General features: G+C 48.5%; 1 protein-coding gene across 1 annotated transcript in view; it reads right to left on the minus strand.

Moving 5' to 3' along the window:
- Positions 1 to 21,808, minus strand: part of CRY2 (cryptochrome circadian regulator 2) — a 38,144-nt gene extending 16,336 nt beyond the window's left edge. Inside the window, exons 1-6 of the mRNA XM_033208258.1 lie at positions 21,509 to 21,808; positions 12,789 to 12,897; positions 10,314 to 10,456; positions 8,131 to 8,315; positions 6,712 to 6,800; positions 346 to 486 (exon numbers count right to left, since the gene is read on the minus strand). Of these exons, the coding sequence (XP_033064149.1) occupies positions 346 to 486; positions 6,712 to 6,800; positions 8,131 to 8,315; positions 10,314 to 10,456; positions 12,789 to 12,897; positions 21,509 to 21,723 (882 nt within the window). The 5' untranslated portion in view covers positions 21,724 to 21,808. The remainder of the gene's footprint in view (positions 1 to 345; positions 487 to 6,711; positions 6,801 to 8,130; positions 8,316 to 10,313; positions 10,457 to 12,788; positions 12,898 to 21,508) is intronic.
- Positions 21,809 to 22,168: the final 360 nt, after the last annotated feature.

A 22,168-nucleotide genomic window follows, 5' to 3' on the forward strand; every position in this document is an offset into this window, starting at 1 on the left:
CTCACCCTCTCCATGCCTGTCACCCTGGGGACCTTGCCCCCGTCCACCAGCTGCCGGGGGATATGCCACCTCTAGGGTCACACCTGAGGCCTGCTTTTCTGCCTGTCCTTATTCTCTACATGATGGTCTGGGCTTCATTCTGGTGGGCAGTTCACTCTGTGCTTGGCTCTGCCCTCTTGGATATTGACTCTTCTTTCCTCCTCTGGACTATCCACATACACTTAGGTTTTTCCAGGGGCCACAGCCCAACCCCCTCCCACCAGTGCCTTTTTTAGGGTGACTGACAAGCCCAAAAGGCCTGGCTGCAGGCCTTAGCTGCAATGTGGGCACGTATGTCCCCCTTACCTTTTTATACAGGTCCCACAGGCGGTAGTAGAAGAGGCGGCAGGAGAGACAACCAAAGCGCAGGTAGGGGCTGAGGCCCGTGGGGCTGGCCAGGAGGGAGTTGGCATTCATTCGGGGTCTCTCATAGTTGGCAACCCAGGCCTACAGCGGAAAGAGAAGGTGGTAAAAGGAAAGGCCTGGATGTTACAGAGGAAAAAATGGAGGCATTGGGTGGTTAAGGAACTTGCCTACAGTCACAGAACAGCCAGCCATGGAGCCAGCACTTGAACACTGTGCTTGTCCAGCTGATTTTGAAATGGAACCACCATCAGACCAAACAACGAGGCCATGTCCTTCCCTGACTTGCTCTTTAATTTGCAGGGTGATTGTGAACACGTTATTACATCCCTCAGCTACGTATCTATTAAATAAGAACAAAATTTCCAGTCTCCTGCGGATTAAAATGAGTTATGAAAGATTCTGAAAGCACTGAACGAACTCTCTAATTATACAGCAGGAAACACGGCTTCTACTTTACAGAAGAGAATATCTCTCTCAGTCCGTTCTCCAGTCACTAGTGGCCCTGAGGTTATATTATAGACACCAGGGACTTCGCACTATTGTTCAACAGCAGCTGGAGAAGGAGGAAACTTCCAATCCATTCCTGGGGACCAATGGAGTCATTCATTTCTGGGGCCATGTGTCACATAACATTATCAGTCATGTTTTTATCATCACGGGTTGCTGGCATAGGACTTTACTTTCCTGACTCGCTGTTCCATGCAGTCTCTCACAACTTTTTTTTTTTTTTTTCCTGAGACAGAGTTTTGCTCTTGTGGCCCAGGCTGGAGTGCAGTGGCACGATCTCGGCTAACTGACACCTCCGCCTCCCAGGTACAAGCGATTCCCCTGTCTCAGCCTCCCAAGTAGCTGGAATTACAGGTGTGCACCACCGTGTCCGGCTAATTTTTGTATTTTTAGTAGAGACAGGGTTTCACCATGTTGGCCAGGCTGATCTTGAACTCCTGAACTCAGGTGATCCACCCACCTCGGCCTCCCAAAGTGCTGGGATTACAGGCAGGAGCCACCGCGCCTGGCCTATTTTCACTTTCGTAACTTCCAACATCCTTTACTCCTCTCTCCATGATACTGTTTCACAACCTTGACTCTCTGCAGGCCTCCTGCTCCACACTCTGCTGGATACAGAAGCCATCAGGTGGGAAACACCTCTGCTCTCAGCCATTAAATCTACAAAGTCACCTGCACCCACACCTACCCCTCTTCCTCCTCCCCTCCTGTGACTCTGCCCAAGGCCAAGACCTCCGGCTGCTCTGGAAGCCCCCTTTCTTCCTTCTCTTGCATGTTCAACCTCTTTCTTTCAAAGTCCTTACTCCCAAAACATTGAGGAAATAATCTCGTCTCTCCTTTTTGCAAAGACAACAAAATAAAAACAAAGGGCTTCTGGTAACCCTGTAGGGACTTGGGTCCTTTTCCTCCTTCACAAACCACCTCTCTGCATTTCCCCTCCCCTACCTCCAAATTTCTGGCCAACCCCATTCTGGCTTCTGCCTTGGCCCCCTGACAAGGCTGGCTCCCACAAGTCTCCTGTGACTTCTGTGCCACTGAGTCCTGTAGGCACTTTCTGTCCTTGTATTTTGGGGTCTCTCAGCAGCGCTGCACCTGCTGACGGCGCTGTCTTACCCTCTCCATCCCTTGGCCTCTGTGACTCCACATTGCCTGGTAACTCCCGGCCGCCTGGCGCTCTTGGTCTTTTACCAGCTCCATCTCCTCTACCTCTCCCTTAAATGTGGGCACCCAGGGCTCCGTCCTAGGTTCTCTACTCAACTGTGTGCCTCGGCAAGCTTATCCAGGCCCATGGCTCCCAGTTCCACCCGTTTGCACACAATCACCACATCCATACCTCTAGCCCAGGTTGCTCCACCCAGCTGCCCGCTAGAAACCTCTACTTGGCTGCCTCTCAGGCACCTCAAGGTGGACGTGCCCTTTTCTTTCTTTAAAACCACACTCCCACTGGCCTCCCTACCTCAAATAATACACTGCTGGCTACTTAGCTGCCCAAGGCACAATCCTTTATCCCCTCACCAAGTCCTGTCAATTCTACTGCCCAATATTTCCAAATCTGTCCTTTTCTTTCCATTCCCTGCTGCCACCAACCTGGTTCAGGCTAGGTCATATCTAGACTGGACAATTGTGACAGCCTCCTGACTGGCCTCCCTGCATCCACTCCCATCCCCTGCTAACTCGTTCTCCACACTGCGACCACAGTGATGTAATGCCTATTGCTCAGGATAATATGCACAGTGGGCTTCCTGTTGCTCTGAGGACAGAGCCCAAATCTTCACGAAGGCTTTTGTGGCTCCCCAGCATCCAGGTCTTTCCAGCTCTGTCTCTTGCCCCTACTCTTTTTTTTCGAGACAGGGTCAGGGTGGAGTGCAGTGGTGCGATCTCAATGCATTTGAACCCTCTGCCTCCCACTGCCCCTCCTCTTTACGCATCTGCTCTCATTGGCCTTTGCCTGTGCACAAGCAGCTGCTTCTGGACCCGCTGCCTTCCTTTCCCTCAACTTCACCTGGTTAACTGAAACTCTTCCTTCAAGTCGCAACCTCAAGGCCTCCTCCTCTGCAGGTAACCCCTGTGGTATCAGGTTAAGCACCTCTAACAGACACTAGGGATTTTTGCCTGCGCATACGTTTGCTAGCCCCCCACTTTTAAAACATTTTTATTTTGAATGAAACATGGATACAGAAAATCACACAAATGTGTGACTTAATGAATTATTCTAAGGCAAACCACCAAGGTTTGGGAAACAGCTTTGACAGCCACCCCAAGAGTCTATGTGCTCATCCCAGAAATAGTCCCCTCCTGTCCCCCAACATGTATAACTCCTACCTCAGCTTTTATAATAAACACTTTCTGCATTTCTGAAATGTTTACATTTTTTTATTTTGGCAAAACATGTTTGAAAGGAAGGACTTTATTTTTTCACAGTTATTCCTTGTGTTAAGTAGCTTCTTTTTTTCACCCAAATGTGCATTCCTACGTGTTGCAATTTAGTCTTGGCCATTTAAAAAACTTTATTTCTGCCTGAGTGCGGTGGCTCACGCCTGTAATTCCAGCACTTTGGGAGGCCGAGGCAGGAGAATCACTTGAGGTCAGCAGTTGGAGACCAGCCAGGCCAACATAGTGAAACCCCGTCTCTACTAAAAAGACAATTAGCCAGGCATGGTGGCATATACCTGTGATCCCAGCTACTGTTTTCTTTTCTTTTTTTTTTTTTTTGAGATGGAGTCTCACTCTGTCACCCAGGCTGGAGCGCAGTGGCGTGATCTCATCTCACTGAAACCTCCACCTCCCAGGTTCAAGCGATTCTCATGCCTCAGCCCCGAGTAGCTGAGATTACAGGCACACGCCACCACGCCCGGCTAAGTTTTGTATTTTTAGTAGAGATGGGGTCTCACCATATTGGCCAGCCTGGTCTCGAACTCCTGACTTCAAGTGCTCCACCCGCCTTGGCCTCCCAAATTGCTGGGATTCTTTTTCCTTTTTTTTTTTTTTTTTTGAGACCCCACTCTCTGTCACCCAGGTGCGACCTCCTGGGCTTAAGCGATTCTCCCACCTCAGCCTCCCAAGTAGTTGGGACTACAGGCACATACTGCCACACCCGGCTAATTTGTTTTTATTTAGAGACGAGGGCTTGCCATGTTGCCCAGGCTGGTTTTGAACTCCTGGGTTCAAGAGATCCTCCTGTCTTGGCCTCCCAAAGAGCTGAGATTACAGGTGTGAGCCATCATGACTGGCCTTAAAAAAAACTTTAATAGGTTATTTAAATTTCTTTTAATCTGCACATTTCTGCCATTTCTTTCTTTTCCTTTCCCTTGTTCTGGGAAAGAATCCAGGCCATCTGACTTGCCGAGATTCCCACAGTCTGGATTTTGCTGACTGTATACTCATGGTGCAGTTCACAAGTGCTCTGTCCTGTGTATCACCTGCACATTGGTGGCTGGTACCAGAAACTGGACTGGACTCAGGTTTGAGCCCTTTGACAAGACTATAGGGGCACATAATGCTCGCCTCCTTCTATGGTGTCAGCCGTCACCAAAACATGATGCGTCATCATTGAGGGTTACAAAACGGTGGTATTCAAATTCTATCATTCCTTTTTAATTTAATAATCAGAATACTCTTATAGAGAGATGCTTGCCCTCCTCTACCATTGGGTAACCCAGTGGTAAAGATCATGTAGCTTCCTCCGCTCTTCAGTAACAGCATCTCATATTTCTGTGGAGAACCAGCCTTCCTTAATCCTAGTCCGAGTGGTTAAAGCAGAACTAAACCTACCTTCCAGTTCTGGGAGTGGACTAATAATGCAAGTCTGGCCAGGTCCTATACCTGGCTACAGTCATTGAGTCAGGGACAGTCCCATGACCCAAACCAGGCCGATGAAAACACGCCTTGGGAATTTTCCTGATGCTTTTGGAAAAGAGGCACATACCTTCTTCTATCTAGTATTGCTAAACAGACTGAAAATAAGCTGGTGGTGACCAGCTTTGCCACTGATCAAAGAAAGCCTCTCTGAGGATGAAATAATAGAGAGGAAAGCAGAGCTGAAAGACAGAGAATGCATTCCTCATAGCATTCTTTGGAACCTGGATCCAGTTGTGCCTGAAGGCTACCCTTGGTTATGTAACCTAAAAAAACCTTCTGTTTTTCAAAAGCCGGCTTGCAAGCAAGAACTGATTGATATAATCCTCATGCTCTTTGCTCCCATAACACTCTGAACTTTCCTTTCTAACCCTTAGAACTTCTGTAATTCCTTGTTTAATGTCCATGATTTCCAGAAGACTGTTTCTGGAGACAGACTCCATGCCTATCTTGTTTTGCAGTCTTTCTAGAAGCTAGAACATCCTGGCACAAGTAGATGCTCCCTTCAGATTTGGAGAACTGAAGGAAGCTAAAATAAACATCCTGAGATCAGGTTCAACTCCTGTATCTCTAGCACCATCTGTTCTCCCAGATGTGCAGGACACAGTATTTCCTCTGGCCACCACAGAGTCTGAATGCATCCATGGCGTAAGGGCCCTTGAGAGAACGGGCCCGCTAGGGGTATGTGGAAAAGGAGCTCCTGTCAGTGACCTAAGGGGCATCCCTCTACAGAATGTTCTCCAGCTGATAAAAACTAACCACAGACGATACCTCTTTATAGGTTTAAGCCTTATTCTACTCCTGCAATCCCATTTGTCATCTCCACCCTTCTGCCCCTTGGCCCAACCTTTATCTTCAAACTGGGCCCAAGAATCTCTAGATGAAGCTTTTAATGTGGACAGAGATAGCTGGTCTCATCCTTTAAGTCTGTGGGGCTTGCTTTCGGTCCAGGCTGATGGTAACACCCAGGTAGAAACATCGAGGCTGTGGGCCTTCGCTGTTGACTGGACACCTCCAGGGCTGGAGAACATTCTTCCCAAGTAGACTTGCCTTGGCTTTTTTGTTCTATTATCATCATTATCTGGCTGCTAGGCAAAATACCTAGCCATCTTAGCAGGCATAGAAAAAGCTGAGATTTTATAAACCAGCTGCAGGCGGCAGGAAACTAGGAGCTCACTGTTCTCAGACATGAGAACTTTCTCTGCTCCTCTAGCTGCGGGGCGGGGGGAGGGGAGAGTGAGGACCTTGTGACACTGTGCCTCTGAGGTCTGGGCTTCTTTCCTCCCCAGTTCTCACTGCACTGGGAGGTGGGCCATTTGCTCTGCGTCCAAGCAAATGGAAATCAACACGCTGAAAGGGTTCCAGCAAAAAGGTGCGGAGACACATCAACACAAAATAATCTTATAGATTTTACTGACCAGATATCCTCTTAGTAGGGTGAATCTGCCCACAGATCAAAGAAAAGCAATCTGACACAGCTTTAGAATAACATAGAACATGGTCTTACTATATTATAAGGTAAGCATTCCTAATTCAAGACTCTAAAATCTGAAACACTTTTGGTACCAAGCACTTTGGATAAGGGATACTCAACCTGTAATTACTAACTTTGTGACCTCAGGCACGTTACTTAACCTCTTTAAGCCTCAATTTTGTAATCTGTAGAATGAACAGCTTAATACCTACCTTGTAGGGCTGTTGGAAAGATGAAAAGAAATGCCAGCAGGTATTTAACTCAGAAATGCCAAGCCTAGTGACCAGCACATGGTAAGTACTCTCTAAATGGTAGCTGCTATTAGTGTTGCTGTTGCTATGGCCATCAGGAGGATAGGAGGATTTTTCATTTTCCAACCAGTGTGAGCTAAGAGAGACTAAAGGACATGGACATCCCCTGCTGTGTGGACATCAGTATCTGCAGCTCTGTGTCTCAGAAACGGCCCATACCTTCCGTTCCAAGTGCTTATCCAGGCGGGCCAGAGCTTCTGTCTCTCCTCCCTGCCAGACAGCTGGACCAAGTCCTTCAGTGGGGAACCCTGAAGAGAAGGAAGGGTCACAAGACAGGAGGTTTGACCATTTCAGTGATAGCCCGGCATGGCTGTTCTGTTATTTGAACTTTATGAGAACCGAACCACAGTGTCTCGGTGCTACTGGGGGTGAGGTAATCCTTAAAGTTTTAGCGTTTTCTAGGTCACCTTGGTTCTCTTCCCACAGTCACTATTTTCTCTGCTTTCCCCTGCACCCTCATCACTCCAGGCAGGTGAGCACAATCCTAGACCTCCTGCCTTTTCAGATTAGCTGGCAACTGTGGTTTTCAGGTGAAAAAGGCTAATAGCTTTCTTCAGATCAAAAGATTGGAGGGGTGGCTCACATCTGTAATCCTAGCATTTTGGGAGGCCAATGCGGGCGGATCACTTGAAGTCATGAGTTTGAGACCAGCCTGGCCAACATGGTGAAACCCTGTCTCAGCCGGGCGTGATGGCTCACGTCTGTAATCCCAGCACTTTAGAAGGCCCAGGCGGGCAGATCTCGAGGTCAGGATATCGAGACCATCCTGGCTAACACGGTGAAACCCCATCTCTACTAAAAATACAAAAAATTAGCCGGGCATGGTGGCGAGCGCCTGTAGTCCTAGCTAATCAGGAGGCTGAGGCAGGAGAATGGCATGAACCCGGGAGGTGGAGCTTGCAGTGAGCCAAGATTGTGCCACTGCACTCCAGCCTGGGTGACAGAGACTCTGTCTCAAAAAAAAAAAAAGAAACTCCGTCTCTACTAAAAATACAAATATTAGCCAGGCATGGTGGCAGGTGCCTGTAGTCCCAGCTACTCAGGAGGCTAAGGCAAGAGAACTGCTTGAACATGGGAGATGGAGGTTGCAGTGAGCCAAGACTGTGCTACTGTACTCCAGACAGGGCAGACTCCATCTCAAAAAGAAAAAAAAAAAAAAAAAAAAGAAAGAAAGAAAGAGGGGGGATAAAAGAGTGTAGTTAGTAACCTGAGGGGCCGACAGACTCCCTGCTTTCAATAGAAGCAGTACTAGCTATACTGTTACTGAGAAGCCCACAGACACCAGCACCAGGCAGTGCCTGTATTGTCTGTGAGAGGGAAGTACAAAAACAGAGGCACAATCTAGAACCAGAAACAGAAGATTACATGTATGAGTATGAACAGAACAAATACTAAAAGGACATAGTTTAAAATTAATTGTGGTTACCTCTGGGTGGTGGAGTAATAGTGACTGCCATTTCCATCTTTGTTTTCCTGTGCTTTCTAACCTTTCTATAATAACATGCATTACTTTGACAAAGAATTTCTTTACACAAAAGGAGGCACCAGCACAAGCGGCTCTGGGCAGGAAGTACGTACCCAGCTCCTCCAGGGAGGGCACACCGTAGGTCTCGTCGTGGTTCTCCTGGATCTCGGCCCTGCAGCTCTCCATCTGCTGACTGGTCACCGAGCCCACTGGCTTCCTGGGCAGCTCCATGCGGCTGATGATGGCCTGAAAGCGCTTGTATGTAAGGGGTGGCTTCTGCCCATTCAGCTCAATGATCCTGGGAAGCCCAAAGCACAACTAGTGTTACCCACAAGGCCCTGTGATTTGGGTCACTGCCCACCCAAAAAAGAACCCAAACTCTGAAGGTTTGAGGGTGGCTTTCCTCATCCACTCACAGGTCCCACGCCTGAGTGGAAAGGAGGGGGCAAGGAAGGCCGCATCTCCATTTTACCGAGAGGGAAAATAAAGCCCAGAGAGCTGGAGCAGGTGCCTCAGTAATGGAGCAAGGCAGGGCCAGAGCTGGGACTCAATTCCAGGTTCCCTGGTGTTGACGCAGAGCTGCCTAAAGACAGAGACTGAACATATCTCTAGTCACAGAAAAATCCCTACTAACCAGCCTGGCACTTGGCCTATCTGTCCAAGCTACGGGAATCCCCATAGGCCTCTACCACCATGTAAGCCCTGGAGAAAGTTCTTTGATAAGAGCTGAAGACATGTTTTTTCTTTTTTTTCCTTTTTTTTTTTTACTCTAACATCATAAGGAATAGCAGACATGTTCCTTTCTTGGAAAATCATCCCCTTCTTAGCCTCCATTTATTAGAACATAGAACAGAGAGATGGAGGACAGCTTATCCTCCCAAATACAAAGACTGGGGCTAGAGTTCATAGCCACAACTGATAGTTAAAGAGTGTCTTGTAGTTTACAAAGTATTTTTCATGACCAAGGGAAACATAACTGCACTCATGCAAGAAGGAAAGAGTATCAGAGGGCAAAGAACAGAATGGAGGTTGTTTATATAAGGATGAATTAGGATGGTATGGAGTCACATTCCTGGGGCTCTTCCTGGCTAAGAAGTAGCTTACGCAAGGCCCATCTGGCTGGGTGAGTTCATTTCTCAGTTTGCTCTACCTCGCTCTCCCTGCGTTAGTGGAGATATATCGTCGGCTGCTGCCTCTGCTGTGCCTCCCCCTCCTCTGGCACGCAGCAGGAGGAGGATCTCCACACCCAGCCTTTCCTCCTGAGGGCCCGGCTCACGTGCACAGCTGTGTGACCTGGCTTCTTGGCAGCCAGCACTGGGTTGGGGAGTGGGGGTGGGGAGCGGCGGCGGCTGCTGGCTTGGCAGCAGCAGCAACAGCAGCAGCAGCAGGAGGGTGACAGCTCTGGCATGGCAGGGAAGGGGAGGAGAGGATTTCCTCCTAGAATCTCCGCAAGCACAGAGGCTGTCACCGGGGAGGAGGCTCCTCTGTAGTTAGCAGCTCCCTGCAGGGATCTCTAGAGCCCTCCCCACCACCAAGCAACATGGCCTGGAAACCCAGATAGTCATAGAGCCCAGGGAACTCTTTCTTTTTGACACAGGATCTCGCTCTGTCACCCAGGCTGGAGTGATGTGGCATGATCACAGCTGATGGCAGACTCAAGCCCCTGGGCTCAAGTGATCCTCCCACCTCAGACTCCTCAGTAACTGGCACTACAGGCATGTGCCACCATGCGTGGCTAATATATTTCTTTATTTTTAGTAGAGACGAGGGGTCTCACTATGTTGCCCAGGCTGATCTTGAATTCCTGAACTCATGTGATCCTCTCACTTGGGCCTCTCAAAGTGCTAGGATTACAGGCATGCGTCAGCATGCCCAGCCTAGGAACTCATCTTAGGTACAAAAGCTGGACTTGTGTGAACAGAGGTCTGTTGGAGGGGTAACAGACAGGGTCCACTGAGGTCAGAGGGCAGCTGTTGTGCAGGATGGAAGTGGGAGTAGGAGGCACAGGTAGGACTCGGGCATACTAGGAGCAGATCTGTAGACGCCCTGAGTGTGGGTCCTCACTGCCTCCATGCCTTGGGCCTAACAAGCCTCTCTGCCACCCCAATCGGGTACAGCTCTTCGTGACCTGTTCTATAGGCCCTGACTCTGGCCTATTCTCCTCCAGCTTCTAGAAGATGCCATGCCTCCTGGGTCAGGTGGCCCTAATGCTGAACCTCTCTGAGTTTCACTCAGCAAGGGCCCAAATTACTAACTCTCACAATTGGTTACCTGACCCCTGGGCCCCATCTCTTACCTTTCCAGGTCATAGAGTGTATGAGAGTTCTCAGTCACTACTTCCACACCAGCCTCCTTGGCCATCTTCATGATGGCTGCATCCCGTTCTTTCCCAAAGGGTTCAGAGTCATATTCAAAGGTCAAGCGGGTCACTCCCCATTCCTGTGGGGAGAGGATCTGTTATGCTCGACACTGTGTTTGGGGAGGAGGTGGAAGCTGGACTCTTAGTTCCTTCCTGGGAGAGCAGAGGGCTAGTCTAGAGACCTGTCTGATGGGCAGCAAACAAACTAGGAACAGGGATTTGATCTGGAAAGCAAACAAGTTGAGGTTCAGAAAGTTTGAGGAGGGCAGGCAGCATGGTGAAGCCAACAGCACAGCAACAGTGGAGTCGGAAGAGAGGTAGGCAGCCTTGTGCACTTGCTGTGTCCTTGAGGTAGGAGAATGCGGCAGGAGGCTATAAATACAACGCTCCTGGGAGACCCCCAGTCCCAGAGAGTGGCACTGACTCACGAGTGGGACAGGACCACAGCCTTCCACCTGCTCAGCAAGCTTTTCCCAGAGCTCCTCACAGCCCTGCAGACTTGTGGCCTAGTTTTCTTGGCAGAGTTGTGCTATGTGAAGTGTCTTAATTGTTTCCACAGCAACACTCCTGAGGCCAATAGCAAACAGAGCTAATAGGTTCCAGCCCTGAGAGAGTCAGGAAAGGAGAAGCGATCCTTAGTCTGGAGGTCAGAGGAAACTGACCAGAGGTGCTGCATGTCGGAAAGAAGGAAGTTCTTTCCTAAGCCTTTAGTCATTTCTGGTAGGAATTTCTAGATCTCATAGCACACTGGCCCAGTGAATGGTTGTACAGACAACTCACAGAAAACCCTAGAGCATGCAACTTGCAAGAAGAAAAACACATTCTCCAAAGTCTCTGGTCATGGTCTCTGAAAGCTCTGAACCACAGGGGCAAATGTCCTGGCCATGTACAGACTGGTCTGGTCCTGACTCAGCCCTGCCTGGGGAGTGGGTCCTTAGCAGGGCCAGTTATCCCTCATTCGAGGATACCAGCATTAAACATTGATTGAGCCCTTGCTATAAGTCAGGTACCATGCTTACAGTTCATATAGATTACACCACTGAATACTCATTGTAACCCGTGAACAATAACAATATTGTTAAATGACATTTTCTCCAAGAAGCCTTCTTGACCTCCTCCTTCAGTATAATTCTTCTGCACCTTGTCTTTTTTCCACTGCAGCATGTATTATATGACAGTGATACACTTGCCTGTTTCCCCCATTAGTGTGAACTCTCAGAGCAGAAACCATGTTGTCTTGCTCATCATCATTATCCTTATACCTAGTATGGGGCCTAGTACCTAGCAGAAGCTCAATAAAAATACATTAAATGACTGAATGGATGACCTAGCTATAGCTCTGGGCTAGAAGTGGGTTGGCCTCTGAGTTGCTGGGGAAGAGAAGGGCAATGTCGAGGGGAGAAGGGAGGCAAATATATTTATATGGTATGGTGGGTGAGGACACAGCTCTAGAGTCAGAATCCAAGATCATCCCTTGTTAACTTCACAACCAATTATTGTTTCCTCACCTATAAATCGGGATGGCAGTAGCCACCCCTTAGGCCTGCTGTGAGGAAGAAGTGAGTTGATGTAAACAAACACTGGGAACAGCGCTTGACTCATAGGCAGCCCTCAATGAATGTGGGCAATTACTAGCACCGTGTGATTTGTACATGTATGCGCAATTATGTGTGGGGGTGCGGGGAGGGGAACTGAAGGATGATGTATTCACTAAGCTGTTTGCCTCGACATGACTTTTCCTTTTGTTTCGGAATTAGGATGGAGAGGGGCAAGACAATCATTGTGTGCTGCTGAGGATGATGGCAGTCTGTCCCAGAGCCCTCTGTCCATGAGTTCCTGTGCTTCTGTGTGGGCCTTAGAATATACTTTTAAAGGGACTGAGGGAAAAGTAGACTGGCCTCCTGATACTTCAAACAGAAACCTATGTGGCACCAAAATGAAGATTTCTATCAATCATTTACCCCATGGGAAACAAGAAAGCTTCTTCAGAAAGGCTGACTTTTCCCAGTAAGCAGAGCAAAGCAAGATGGGAAACACACCTTGCTATAAATGAAACCCCACCCTCAAAGTCTTGGCCTAGAAGGAACCCTAATAAATCTTGCTGGCTTGAGCCAAGAAAACATCGACAGAAGCCAGTGGCATCCGGGGTGGAATGACTTACCACATCCTATGTCTGGACTGAGCTGAGAGCTTTCCAACAAGACACTGGTTTCCCAGAATTTTTTTCCTTAACACAGTTTCCATTCCAAGAGAAAGCTAACTGGCTGCCTTTGCTCCCAACTTCTCTAGCAGCAACAGCCAGACCAGCCCTGATATTTCCATTCCCTCAGTCGGAATATCATCTCACTCAGCCTGTGGGGAAACCCTCAGGGACAGAATCTCACTGTCTTGTCTGGGGCTCTGCACGCTTACCTTGAACAGCCTTGGGAATACGTCGGCTGGCTGTCCCCGGACTACAAACAGGCGGGAGTTCAGTTTCCTTAAACTTGTGTCCAAATCTTCCAGAGACTGAAGTAGGAACCTGCAGAGTTCACACAGGCCTTGTTAGTGATAACATCATGAAGAGTGGCTCTCTTTCCTAACAAAGCAGGGAGAAACTGGTTTGCTGTTTATGCCCAACAGGCAGCCTCATGATCACTAGGGCTGGAGAGGCCAGGGTTCCAGCCCAGGAGGGCTGTGGTAGTGGATCAGCGCTGCTCTGCTTCAAACCCTGGCCTTGCCACTTACTAGCTGTGTGACTTTAGGCAATCACCTAACCTCTTTGCCTGTTTTCTCATCGGTAACGTGAAGCTGACGTTAGTACCTCATAAAATTGCTAAGAAAAGAAAATCGAATAATGGGTGAAAAACATTTAGCACTGTGCTTGGCACACAGACATCACAAGATAAATGTGTTGTTCCTAGTGTGGTGTTTCTGTGTGATCAGAGGCAAGTCACTTACTCCCTCGCAGTCTCGGGGGCTAGATATAAGTATCTGCCCAGCACGAGGTTGTTGTGAGACTCACATGGGAGCCATCTGAAAAGCCAGTGCAATACCGTGGTATGAAGCTTTAAGGTCCTCTTAGCAGAGGACCATACTGCCATAGCTGGGAAAATCCTCCTTACTCTGGTGGAAAAGACTCCTTGACTCTCTGCATGCATGCTGTGGGCCATGTGTATTTCTGTTGCCACAGCCTCACAGCCCGCAATGGGTCCCTAGTTCCCACAGCTTTGTTTGGCAGGTGGCTTACTCTCCAGGCTTCTCCAGGGTTCTGGTGATCAGATTCTCATCCCAAGAAGGAGAAGGCTTTAAAAGGTACTTCTCAATAGCTATCTTCACATTTTTGTGGGGGTGGGGATGGGGAAGACTACAGATAGGCAAGAACTTCAGCAGCAGACCTGGATCACCAGGGGAAAGGGAAAGGAAATTAACATTTGCTGAGTGCCTTCAGTGTTTTATTTTTAAGTTAAATTAACATTATAACCAAATAAACTATTCATGTGGCTCAAAATTCCAGAGACAAAGCAGTACACAGTAAAAAGAGTTTTCCCCTCCCTCCCTCCCCAGAGGCAACCAAGGTTATCAATGGGATTTTGGTTCTGTCATGCTTTTTAAGTGCATTTCTGCATTTAAATCTCTCAACCGTTTTGAAGGAAATAGTACCATCCTTATTTTATAGATGAGGAAACTGAGATACTCAGAGGTAAATTAATTTGCCTAAGACCATAGCTGTTAAGTGACAAAGCTGGGGATTCAGGAACCTAGGGTGGTCACTCTGAAACCCACATTTTCCTCTCTGTGCCCTTCTTTTTTTGAGACAGAGTCTTGCTCTGTCGCCCAGGCTGGAGTGCAGTGGCGCAATCTTGGCTCACTGCAACCTCCTCATCCCAGGTTCAAACAATTCTCCTGTCTCAGCTTTCTGAGTATTTGGGGTTACAGGTATGTGCACCATGCCCAATTAATTTTTTAATAAATATTTTTGGTAGAGATGGGGTTTCACCATGTTGGCCAGGCTGGTTTTGAACTCCTGACCTCAAGTGATCCGCCCGCCTCAGCTATCCAAAGTGCTGGGACTACAGGCGTGAGCCACTGTGCAGGGCTTTGTGCCCCATTTCTAAAGATTCCTAGTTGTACGCCAACTCTGCTCCAGGGGCTGAGATTCTGCAGGCCCTCAGGAGTTTGGAATCCTTTTCTCTAATAGCAATCTGACTAGAGGTAGTCCACTGGCATTCTCATCTTCTTCCTCAGGAACCCACAGGTCAATCTGCATATGTCACAGACACCTCCGAGGCACCTGCTATCTACCCCTTGGGTCTCTGCCCATCCCCAGCATTCTTCTCTGTCAACAATAGGAATGGTACATCACAGTCACATTCTCTCACTACTGAAGGCTTACAGAAGCAGCGACTATTCCCAGGCTGTCAACTAGAACCAGCTCCCACTGCTGCCTCTGACGTACACAACTTGACACACTCCTACGGCCAGTGCCACCGACCTACATTCTAGCACGGGCTGAGCCCTGGGCTTGGCTCAAAGCATCATGTCTGCAAAAGAGCATGTGGAAGACTCTCTGAGGGGTTGGGATGGAAGACTAACAGGTTGAATGCTGCTTTATGCAAACCAAAAGCTCCACCTCTGTGAATTTCTGTTTTTGAAAAATTGACACCTCCAGAAAAGGAAAAGGGAGCTGCAAGTGCGTCACTTGTGTTGGCCTCCCCCAAGCCTCACCACTCTTCTAGAAGGAAAAGAAGAGAAATCCATGCAAATGGTCTCACGCCATCTGAAACCTGGACTCTGCCAGGTGGAATGCCTAGGGTTAGGAGCGGTGATTTAAATTCTATAACCCCAGGACACAGGGTCCTCCATCTGCAGCTCCCAGGAGTGTCCTTCTGTGCGCTTCCGGGGCCTTTTCCTTCACAGTCTACGAGGCTGCATAGGACTTTGATTTGAAGCTATAAATAAGGTTGGAATGCACATGAAATCTAGGTTCCAGAACATGTAGCAATCTGCCTTCTATAGAACTTTATTTTTAGACCTCATTTACTAAAAGGAGAAATTTCTCGTAGCATCTCTAAAGTACAGCTAATCCTATGAGAGCCCTTTTCTTCTTTCACAAGAGATGTTTACAGCAGAAAGCAGAGATGTGAGGCTGGTAGAAGGCCCAACTCTGAATCCAGCAACTCAATAAAAATAATGATAATAATGGCAATGACTAACATTTAATGAGCGTTTACACTGACAGGCACTATTCTACTTGTTTCACATACATTATCTCATTTAATTCTCAAACAGCCCAATCAAGTAGGTACTATTATCATTCCCATTTTACAGATGAGGGAACTGAGGCATAGAGAGATTATGGAACTTGCCCAACATTATATATATCTAATAAGTGGCCAGAATTCAAACCCAGGCAATCTGTCAGGCTTGACACGTTCGTTTTTAGCCAGCCACTGCCTCTCAACAGAGCACTGAGGTTGTGCTGCCCAGGGCTCAGCCGTTAGGGAGCACCAGAGGCCAACTCAAAGGCCAACAACACCTCTGCTGCCAGATCTTTCCTCCTCTGAGTGTGGTCTGACAATCAGCAGCATTGACTATGAAACACCCAGGAGTCTGCTGAAATGCAGAATCTCAGACTCTAACCCAGACCTCCAAAATTAGAATCTGTATTTTAGCAAGATCCCCTGGTGATTCATTTGCATATTAAAGTTTCACAAGCACTACTCTAGAACACTGAACTTTACTTCTAGCCTCTGTTACAAGTTGCCTTTCTTTGCTTCTAGTTTGTTTCTACTAAACTTTCTCTTTTGGGCATCCATATTTCTGCCTCCCCTTTGGCCTGCTAGAAACACTCTGCTTCTTCCAACTTCCCTCCCAAGTCAACCCAGGAAGGGAGGGCTCAGGACAGCCACCACACGGAGGCAATAGGCAGAGATGTGAGGAGGGTCCCGAGTATCTCCAGACTCCAGACAGCAGGAGAATGCATAGAATGGGAAGCCACCACTAGGGTACCACCTTTGAGGCCTGCCAGGTGACAGCTGTCCATCACATTTGGAGCAGTGCTGCGACTGGACAAAGGCTCACTGGGCAGGTATATGCATTCTTTCACCAGAGAGAACCCTGGGCCTTCTGTGGTCCCTTAGAACCCTCCTCTTTACTCCAATTTCTCTTTACTCCAATGAGGGGACTCTGAAGGAAACTGGCCTGGGCATTGGAGGCGGTGGTGTTGGGGGCTGGCACTTCACCCTTGGCAGCTCTTAGCTGAGCTCACATGGCCAAAATTCAGAGCACATGGTCCTGGGAGAGCAAAGCTTACCCTTTGGATTAGACAACATGTGCAACTGAATTACATTATTACGCAAGTGCTCTGGAGCCAGAGGCAGGCAGAACTAGAGAAAACCAGACTAGGATTTCCAAAAATACAGAGAGGACACTATAACTCAGGGACTCTACAAGGCTAGCCTGTTAGAATAAAACAAACAGATCCTTTGATTAAGTACTCACATTTTGGGAAGGCCTTCTCTACGGATGGCTGATCCTGTGTTGAGGAATATTTTATTTATTTGTTCTTAATAGGGGGAGGGAAGATAACAGTGAATTCTTTTGGGTCCAGGCTGTCCTTGACCAAGTTCTTCTGCTTCAAGCCAAGGTTATCTAACAATAATGATGATACCACTGGCTGGCACAGATTGGCTACATAGGATATTAATAGAAATTAACTTTTCCTAAGTAATTAAGAGAGCTTAAGCCCCATGGAAAAGGATAACCTAAACTCACAATCTCTGGCAGGGATTTATTTCTAAGTATCTGAGTGATACTTAGAAATACTTAAATATTAAAAACTTGGCCGGGCGCGGTGGCTCAAGCCTGTAATCCCAGCACTTTGGGAGGCCGAGACGGGCGGATCACGAGCTCAGGAGATCGAGACCATCCTGGCTAACACGGTGAAACCCCGTCTCTACTAAAAAATACAAAAATCTAGCCGGGCGAGGTGGCGGGCGCCTGTAGTCCCAGCTACTGTGGAGGCTGAGGCAGGAGAATGGCGTAAACCCGGGAGGCGGAGCTTGCAGTGAGCTGAGATCCGGCCACTGCACTCCAGCCCTGGCGACAGAGCGAGACTCTGTCTCAAAAAAAAAAAAAAAAAAAAAAATTAAAAACTTATTATTTTAAAACTATATTTATTCTTTCCTAATTTCAAAGAGAAAGATGAAGGTTTTTATCCCCTTTGGGCAAACAGAAACATTTCCTTGGCAGCAGAACGGTAAAGTGCCTCTCTCAGATATCAATGCGAATAGCTCAGAGAAGCTCCTGTTTCCCTGCCAGTAGACTAGTTCTCAACCCACTTCCCAACAGTCCAACAGTGTTCAGCTCTCAGCATCTGAGAAGAGAGGCACACTTGTTCTCATGGGGCATCCTGGGAAGTTCTCAGTTTACCCTATTTACCAATTCTGAGAGAAATGGGCTGAGAGGGAACATATTTTATTTTTACAAATTCCCTCTGTCCCGGAAGTTCCTGAAAGAGGCGCAGCACAGAGCCAGGGACAGAATGATTTAAACAAAGTGGAAGGGGAATTGTTGCTAACACCTACCCAAGTTGCAGTGGGGAGAGAAAGGTAATGAAAAACCACAGAGGCCATTTTTAAATCTAGGAACTGCTCACATCTTCCTTTTGTTCATCTTCTTGCTGCAGTAACTCCTTCTAGATGTAGCAAATTTGGGGCAGGTGAGGCTGGAGAAAATGTGAAAGGATTTAGCCAAGCAGCACTTGGAAAAAAAAAAAAAAGTCCTGAGGCTCATATAGCTACAATTGGCCCATAAACTTCCCACCATCACCAAGGCAAGGAGTATACTAGCCTTCTTCTTGCTAATCAATGTGTGTATTTCTTGGTTGCATTTCTCTGTCCTTTTTTACTCCTAGTGCCATTCATAGTTATTTTAATCTGATTTCATCTGCAGAAAAACACCGTGTGGGAGTCAGTGTAGGAGGAGCAGGAGGGAAATAGAGTCACAGATTTTAGGTCCTCCCCTCCTTGCAGATGTTCCCTTGCTTTCCTAGGGAGGCTTCTCAGAGGCAACTTAAGCAGCTGCAGAGCTAGGACCTTATGGTGCAGCACAATTCTCTCAGACCACTCTCAGAATCCAGAAATAGCCACGGGACGATTACACATACTACAGTCATGTCAAGATATGGCTGGCTCCAGTCCTCCCCTCTATCCCGAACTTTGTGCACAAGAGAATGCGGCTCTGCCTTCAACTGATCCAGGAAGCAAGCAGAATGGAGGAGGTGGTAGGAGTGTGTCTGTTACCAGGCCCAGGAGCAGTTATTATATTCAATCTGTTTGTGTTACTTCACCTCTTTCTTCTGAACGCCAAGACTAATTAGACTTCCTGCCAATGCACTGCAACACACTTCGTAGGTTGCCCAGCTCAGGACTGAGGTTCTCTAGTCCAGTGCTTCTCAAGCTTTGCTGCAATAAGAGTTTTAAAAACCTTAATGCCCAAGGCCGGGCACAGTGGCTCATGCTTGCAATCACAGCACTTTGGGAGGTTCAGGCAGGTGATTGCTTAGGCCCAGGAATTCAAGACCAGCCTGGAGAACATGGTGAAACCTCATTTCTACAAAAAAATACAAAAATTAGCCAGGCATGGTGGTGCAAGCCTGTAGTCCCAGCTACTTGGGAGGCTGAGGCAGGAGGATCGCTGGAGCCCAGGAGGTCAAGGTTGCAGTGAGCTATGATCATGCCACTGCATCTCAGCTTGGGTTGTCACCTGAGCAGGACCCTGTCTCAAAAAAAAAAAAAAACCCACAAAAAAAAAAAAAAAAAAAAAAAAACAAACAAAAAACCCCAAAACCTTAATGCCCAGGCCATAACCGAGAACAATTCTAACAGAACGGGGGGAAAGGGGTTGGGCACAGTGGTTCAGCCCTGTAATCCCAGCAGCTTGGGAGACCAAGGCGGGTAAGATCACCTGAGGTCAGGAGTTTGAGACCAGCCTAGCCAACATGGTGAAACCCTGTCTCTACTAAAAATACAAAAAAATTAGCCAGGTGTGGCAGTGGCCGCCTGTAATCCTGGCTACTTGGGAGGCTAAGGCAGAAGAATTGCTTGAACCTGGGAGGCAGAGGTTGCAGTGAGCCCAGACTGTGCCATTGTACTCTATCCTGGGCAACAAGAACAAAACTCCATCTCAAAAAAAAAAAAAAAAAGAATTGGGGGAAAGGGGCCCAGGCATCTTTTAAAGATCCTTATGGGATTCCAATACACAGCAGCCAAGATTGAGAACCACTGCTCTAGTCTGTCCCCTTATCTTATGTTTCTCATGGCACTTCGTTTCACTAAATTCACTAAAATGATTGTTTGCTGGTCTTCCGTCAATAAAATGTAGGCTCCAGGAGTTCTGGAGCACAGACACATCTGCTTATTCACTGCTGTATCCCTAGCAACATCTAGAGCACTACCTGGCAGATATTAGGCACTCATTAAGTAATCAATTAATATCTGCATTCCTACACAGCCTTTGACTTCAGGATTTGACTCAGGCATCTGAGCCACATTCCTTTTCTCCTTCACTAGATTGACAGTACGATCACAAAATGATGACCCACAAAAATCCATAAACATCTTGTTCCTAGCAAACTGGAGTTTAATCAATAGGAATTTCATTGTTGATTTTTAATCTCCCCTATCAAAAAAGAGTAGGCAGTACTATGCAATGTCCCCCAAAACCCAATAAAAGAAGAAACTCTGTGACAATGTAACAAGAAGGTAGTCGGATTCCATTTGGTTGGCTCTGACTGGTGCAGGGCAGTCTGAGGCTTGGCTTAATGTCCACACTAGGGATGGTCATTTGATGATGCTTGTCAAACCCAACCTCCTATCTGTAGAAAACTGGAGCAGAGACAGAGCAATAAGGCAGCTTGAAACTGTGGGCAGGCTCTCCACAGGACTCTTTAATTGTTCCTTCTATATAAACTGGGCAAGAGGGGACACTGAACAGACCTACTGCTAGGAGCACTCACTCTCTTAGCAGGGTACACACCTTGGAGAGAAAAGAATGGTGTGCTGAGAGCCACGGTATCCTGGAAATAACCCTGTCCATCGATGCAACAAGGCCACAAGCAAACATTCCCCAGAACAATGCAAACAAACCCAGCGACTGCCACTAGCTGTTCTGAAGAGCGATGGGTACATGATGTCTCAAAACTCTTTAATTTGAATACTGTTTACAAAGAAAATACATTAAAACGACCTGTTCACCTTTTTCCATGATCATGTCGACTCCATCTCCTGGGGGGTCATCAGAGGGGCCCTTGATATCATGGCTTTCCTGCTCCCTAACCTTAGCACAACAGTTCATAGAAGTCTCATCTCTAATGGCTCAACTGTCCTCTAAAATCATGACAAGAGGGTGACGGGGTGACACTTTGGATCCTTTTAAATTTTTTTTTATCAAGGTCAAAGCTCCGGAGCAGGGCTTAAACCATTTTGGAGAATCCCCTGGATTCTCTGGAGCTTTGAACACAAAGCGATTCCACCTGAAGACGCCTTTGACTTCTTTATTTATAATATAGGGAAGAAGACCTTATTTAATGCTAAGCCAGGGTCACCTGACACCCCTAGAGGCAGGACGGTCTGGGCGCAGGGAAGCCAGGATGGGTGGTAGGGCGGATTCAAACAAGCCTGAGGCTTAGGGAAGATCTCCCCGCGCCCAGCAATGGGCTCTTTACTTGAAAAATGCGAGCAAAAACCCGTCCCGCCCTCACACTACAGTATCTCCCTTCTGCCCCTCCCTGAGTAGACGGTAAGAGCCCTAGACCAGGAGCCCCTGTTCTGCCACTCACTGGCTGCAAGTCCTTGGACAGGTCGACTTTGGGTCTCCAGGGCTCAAAGGTCTCATCTGTACAACGGGGATCAAGATCTCCGTTCCACAGGCAGTTGTGAGGCTCAGAGGAGTAACAGTGCGAACGCGCTTTGTCAGAGGCTGAGCCCTGGCCCACCGGCGCGTTAGGACCATGACGAATTACTTCCCCGGTCTCGGCTTCTCCACGGCCTCCCAGCCGTGGAGAGGTTGGGGGAATCGTGCTGTTCGCCGGTCACCCCAGGGTCAGGGTCCTGGCTGCGTCCCCGCCACCCCGCCCCGGGTCCCCTCACCTCCATCGGTTGATCCCGACTGAGGAGGAGGCCGCGAACCACGGGTCGAGAATGTAAACGCAGCGCACGCAGCGCGCCCCGCGCACGGCCGCCAGCAGCGCCGGGTTGTCGTGGAGCCGCAGCCCTTTGCGGAACCAGTGCACTGAAGAGGCGCCGTCCGTGCCGGGCGCTGGCGCCGGGGCCACGGCTGCCGCCGTCACCACAGTCGCCGCCATGACTGTCCAGACTGCTCCGGCCACCTCCGCTCCGCCCCGGTAGGCGACGCGGACCCCGCCCACAGACCGCCCAGTGACCTATGACGCCACAGCTCCTCCCTTCGTCCCCGCCCCCAGGGCCTTAGAGCCCCTGTGCCATTGGCTGAGTGCCTCCCGCCCGGCGATTGGCCCAGAGGCGCCAGAACAGGCCCCGCCCCCTCACGTTCCTACCATGTGTGGGTCCGCCCGGGTGGAGCTGGCAGGCGGACAAGTGACGCAGGCTGGCGCTGTCCGCGGAGGGCCGGGAGTGGGCCGAGTCTCGAGGGACAGCGGATCTCTTACACATGTCCTGTTCAGGGCCTGCTTCTAGAAGAAGCTGCCTGGGCTGGCAGGAGTTGCTGTGACTACAGCCAGAGACTTGCAAAACTGACAACTGACCTTCCTGTTATCACCAACATCATCACCA

The sequence above is a fragment of the Trachypithecus francoisi genome, unplaced genomic scaffold (assembly GCF_009764315.1).
Source record: "Trachypithecus francoisi isolate TF-2019V2 unplaced genomic scaffold, Tfra_2.0 Lachesis_group8, whole genome shotgun sequence".
NCBI classification, from domain to species: Eukaryota; Metazoa; Chordata; class Mammalia; order Primates; family Cercopithecidae; genus Trachypithecus; species Trachypithecus francoisi.